This window comes from Limulus polyphemus, unplaced genomic scaffold, assembly GCF_000517525.1.
Source record: "Limulus polyphemus unplaced genomic scaffold, Limulus_polyphemus-2.1.2 Scaffold1064, whole genome shotgun sequence".
In the NCBI taxonomy this organism is placed as follows: Eukaryota; Metazoa; Arthropoda; class Merostomata; order Xiphosura; family Limulidae; genus Limulus; species Limulus polyphemus.
In genome coordinates this window covers 350,839-356,111 of record NW_013666674.1, presented here as the reverse complement: position 1 = coordinate 356,111, position 5,273 = coordinate 350,839, and the positions used below count along the sequence as shown (strand labels likewise).

The 5,273-nt window shown below is 35.2% G+C and overlaps 1 protein-coding gene across 1 annotated transcript in view; it reads right to left on the bottom strand.

Annotated features, from left to right (window-relative positions):
• The window catches only part of LOC106461950 (asparagine--oxo-acid transaminase-like), a 55,328-nt gene that overhangs the window by 11,346 nt on the left and 38,709 nt on the right, over positions 1-5,273 (bottom strand). The window contains exon 4 of the mRNA XM_022389051.1: positions 3,491-3,554. Within this exon, the coding sequence (XP_022244759.1) occupies positions 3,491-3,554 (64 nt within the window). The remainder of the gene's footprint in view (positions 1-3,490; positions 3,555-5,273) is intronic.

Below are 5,273 nucleotides of genomic sequence, written 5' to 3'. Positions count from 1 at the left end.
CTTAAACTCACTGCATCTACAACATACAAAGGCAAACCATCCTGTTAGAAAAATAAAACTGTATTAGTTGAAGATGACTCCTACCTTGCCAATATATATATTTGTGTCCCCTACTTCTACTATTTTCACTGTTAAGAGGATGCATCAACACTATCAATTCCCTTTACAATCTTAAATACCTCAATCAGATCCCCTCTAACTCTTCTTTTTCAATAGAAAACAGTTTGGCAGATCCTCTCCTCGTATGACAACCTCCCCTCCCAGGCACCATTCTGGTAACCATTCTCTGAACCCTTTCCAACAATTCAATGTCTTTACTAAGGTAAGGAGCCCAAGACTGAACACAATATTCCAATGACCAATACCATAAAATTATAACTTCTTTAGACTTGTATTCAAAATTTCTGTAGATACATCCTAAATTTCTTATTTACCCTACCACAAGCAACAGCACACTGCTTAGATGGCTTTAGAGACTTATCTACTATAATACCAAGATCCATTTTTGTCATGACACTGTTAATGTTATTCCCATCCAAATTATACTTATAATTCAAATTATGATAACCCACATGCTTTATCTTGCATTTATTATAATTAAAACCCATTTGCCATTTACTTACTCAACTTAATAAATGATCTATATCTTTTTTAAATCAGCAGCATCCTCTTCACAGCTAGCAATACCCAAGACCTTAATATAATCTTCACATTTTATTAATTTATTAACCATTCCTTCATCTATGTCATTTATATAAATCAAAAAGAGCAAAGGTCCTAAGGCTGAGCCCTGAGGTACCCCACTTGCGACATTAATCCAGTCTGACTGAACTTCACTTGTAACAACCCTCTGCTTTCTTCCATCCAGCCACTCTTCTATCCAATTTACTAACTTATTCCCCATACCTATAGAGCTAATTTTGTTACAAGCCTTTTATGTGGCATCTTGTCAAATGCTTTCTGAAAATCCAAATACACCAAATCTTCACCCTTACCCTAATCTACATAAGCAGTGACCTTTTCAAAGAATGTCAAAATATTTGTAAGGCAATATTTTTCCTTAGTGAAACCATGTTGACTATCCAATAAAATTCTAAACTTTGTTAAATGACTTTATAAAGCATCTTTTTTCAGACTTTCTAAAACTTTTCCTACAACTGGTGTAAATTAATGGGTCTATAATTACTTGGACAATTTTTATCACTTCCCTTGAAAAGAGGAGTTACATCAGCTAACTTCCAATCCTCTGGTACCTGCCCACTATTCAAGTAATGACAAAAGATAGTAGCAAGTGGCTCACATATCCAATCCTTAACCTCCTTTAAAATCCTTGGGGAAATATTATCTGGCCCAGGAGTCTTATCATTCTTTAAACTTCTCAATTTTTGCTTAACAAGCTCAGAATTAATGCAGTCATTTTGTTTGATCTTGTTTCCAACTTTCAACTATTCAAGATGTAGTATACTACTTAAATCTTCGTTAGTTAAAACTGAAGAAAAAGCAAAATTTAATAACCCAGTCATATCATAATCATCAAATACGAGCCTTCCTATATCATCCCTCAAGGACCCTACCCCATCCTAACATTTTTTTTACCCTTAATGTATTTAAAGAAATCCTTACTGTTAATTTTTACATTTTCAGCCAACCTTTTGTCAAACATCCTTTGTGATGTCCTAATTTCCTGTTTCACCAACTTTGTTGATCTTTTATAATCTTCTAAGTCTCCTGTCATACCAGTCAATTTAAATATCTTAAATTTATGATGCGTTTCTTTAATTATATCTTGTAAACTCATTGTGAGCCAATCTGTTTTTTTACTTGCAGCTACCCTTTTATTTCTATAAGGAATATGTTTATCTTGAATATTTAAAACTTATCGTCAAAGATTTTCCACATCTGATCTGTGTCTACAAATAACTCAGCTGCCAAATTCACAACAGGTAATTATTGTTGCATTCCTTCAAAATTTGCTTTTTTAAATTTGTAACCAAAATAACATTATTTCTTATCTCTATATTCAGCAAAACATTGATCCTACTAGAGCAATGATCACTTGCACCCAGATGTTCTCCGATTTTCACCCTCTCAACAATTTCTCTATTAGAAGTTAACAATAAATCTAAAATAGCATAGTAGATTCCTTGACCAATTGGTGAAGAAAGCCATACAGAACAGTTTTCAAATTCCTTCATCTCTCACGGTTTGACTCTAGCATTCCCCAATCTATATGCCTGAAATTAAAATCACACATAATTATGACATCACTAATAGCTGAAATCTTAATCTCATTGTAGAGTTTCTCACTAATTTCTTCAGCATCATTTGATGGTCTGTAACAAATTCCCTCTAAAATGTTTCCCATTGTCTCCACCAATAGAAACCCAGATGGATTCAACCTCCTTGCTATTATTTTTGATATCCTCAAGTTCAACAAGATGTAACTCACATTTGACATATAAAGCCACTCCTCCCCTTCTCTTTAGTACTCTATTCCTATTAAATAGCCTATAACCCTGTATTTCAAACACATTTCTGTCATCAAAACCATCTACGTTAACTATGTTTCAGTTATTTCCATTATATCAAAATCTCCCATTCCTACCAGTGCTCTAGTCATTTATATTATTTCTTATACTTCTAGCATTGCAATAGTAATAATTAAGTCTATCCTTATAACTACTTCTATACTCATATCCTATGCTAAACTTTTCTCTGCCTCATATTTTTTTTTGCATTTAGCTTATCCCGGCCCTCACCACAGTCTAGTCCTAGTTTAAAACTTCCCTTACAGTTGAGCTAATAGCCCTAGCAAACAAGACAGCCCCTATCCTATTTAAATATAAATCATCCATTCCAAAAATATCATTTTTCCATTAAACTGATCCCACAAGTCCAACTAGCCAATCTGCTCATCTTTATACTATCGTAAGCCTAGAATTTAGCCAAAGTGACCTACTTATAACTTCATACCCATAGTTAATTCTGGGCAGTATCTTTGACAAACCTCAGTTGAAGCCTATTTCTTTAAATGTCTCTAACAACAACCTGTACTTATTAATTAACTCCTCTGACCTACCTTTCCCTACATTTAGCCCCCATGTACACAACAAAAACTGCATCTCTGCTAGCCCCTTTTATTATATCTCCTGCTCTGTTGGTTATATCCTCCACCTGTGCCCCTGGGTAGCATAATCTAATTTTTTACTCTCTATTTACCTCACACACTATCTTATCCGCATGCCTTCTCAAGGACTCACCTATAACTTATAACTATTAAAGCATTACAACGAGGGCTTTTACAATAAAAACTAGGCCTTCAGAGCTATTGTCAAGATGCACAGTTGTCAGATAGAGTATGACTGGATGTGGTAACATGGACGGCAACAAAATAGCATTTTAATATAATTTAATCAACACTAGGGTACTTACCCAAATTTTATGGGTTACAAAGTACCACTATCTTGACGATCATCAATAAGTTACTTACTTGGGTTATCCGGGTTGCAAAGTATCAGCAGACTAGGAGATTGAATGCAATTTTCTTTAACAGCCTAAAAGGAAACAGAAAAATATATTGTAAGATTATTGTGTTTTAACACACAGCTTGTATACAGATTTTTAACTTTATTAGGGAATAGCGTGATTACAAATTGTGTAATAAAACTTGAACATTACGAGTTTATGTTTTAATAAATATGTTTTTTATTAGCCGACAGTAGAGTTAATGTCGGATTTTGAATTATACCAGCACTGGTGTCACCAGAGTTAAAATAGAAATAATTGCATATGAAACACGCCCCTCCAATGGCACAGCGGTATGTCTGCGGACTTACAACGCTAGAATCCGAGTTTCGATACCCGTGAACGGCAGAGCACAGATAGTCCATTGTATAGCTTTGTGCTTAATTACAAACAAACAGTTGAAACACAATACAATTTTTGTTTTCTATACGGGTATGTTGCATTAGTAACAAAACAATATTTGTTATCAATTTACTTTCGGATGGGTATTCATCTTAATTTTCAACTACAAACATTCTATACAGATTTTTCATATGGAATTATTATTGGGCAGAGTATGAGCATTTCAGGTGTAGGGCAAAGAAATTACAGGCGTATATATATACAAACACATTTAAGAAACTTCATTATGTAGAAGACATATGTTCATCTATAGCTAAAAGTTATGTATAAATAAAGAAGTAATATCTAGATGCTTGACTTTTATATTTTAATCAATCAGTTGCCTAAATTAACAACTATAGATGAAGGTTGGTTATCATACTCCCTACAAATTCCCTCCCATACAGTGTTTTTATGAATTTGTGTTTTTATTCGCCTGACTACGGCTTTGAGCAGGTGTTGACAAGTACAAATATTTATACTCTAAAGAAGATCTCTTGTAATCACTGCCCAAATCATTTTAAGCATAACTCTTCGGGATCCTCGAATAGCAGCATTTCAATCTTTCAGCAGTTTTACGCCCTATCGACTGCTCCTCCGCTGAAAGATATTGTTACGACAGCGGAAGTCACGTGACCCTAATAACACGTCATGAGCTTCTAGAAAAATTCATGTCCCTTCGTGAAGCCTCGAGTGTTTACTAGATGTATGGTATCCTTGTATATAAGACCGCCAAGAACTGACGGCAACAATGGAATTGAATTGCAGACAGAGATAGATACGACAACTGAGTCAAGCATGTGAATCGTTCGTTCGTTGTGAATTATAACGTCAAAGCCTGTTGTCATGCACCACTTTTGGGTTACCTCGCCGACCACATTTTATTCGAAAAGTCACGTCTTAGAGACGATCTACTATGTCATATGGGCCTTCCCATGGAGAAGACAACTTAGTAGACTTCCCTTTGGTCTTCCTGGGATTATACAATCACACCTTGTCTCCTGGTACAAAGCTGACTTCAGTAGACTTCTTATCATAACATAGCTTCATCGAATCAGCAGAAGTTTTCAAATTTGAATGCACTTGATGGTGAATATTATCCATCCTTTCCGATAACACTTTCACAAATTCTGACACATTTTCAGGCAACTCTTCATAAGGTGAGCGTCCTGTTAACAGATCCACTGGCAACCGAAGTTCCCGACCAAATATCAACTTTGCTGGAGTGTATCCAGAGGTTTCATGCTCTGCTGTCCCATAGGCCATCAACAGTGGAACGAGTAAGACATCCCAGTCATCTTAGCAGCTATTACAAATCTTTGCCAATTCCTGTCCCAGTGTCCAGTTGTATTTTTCTAGCATCCCAT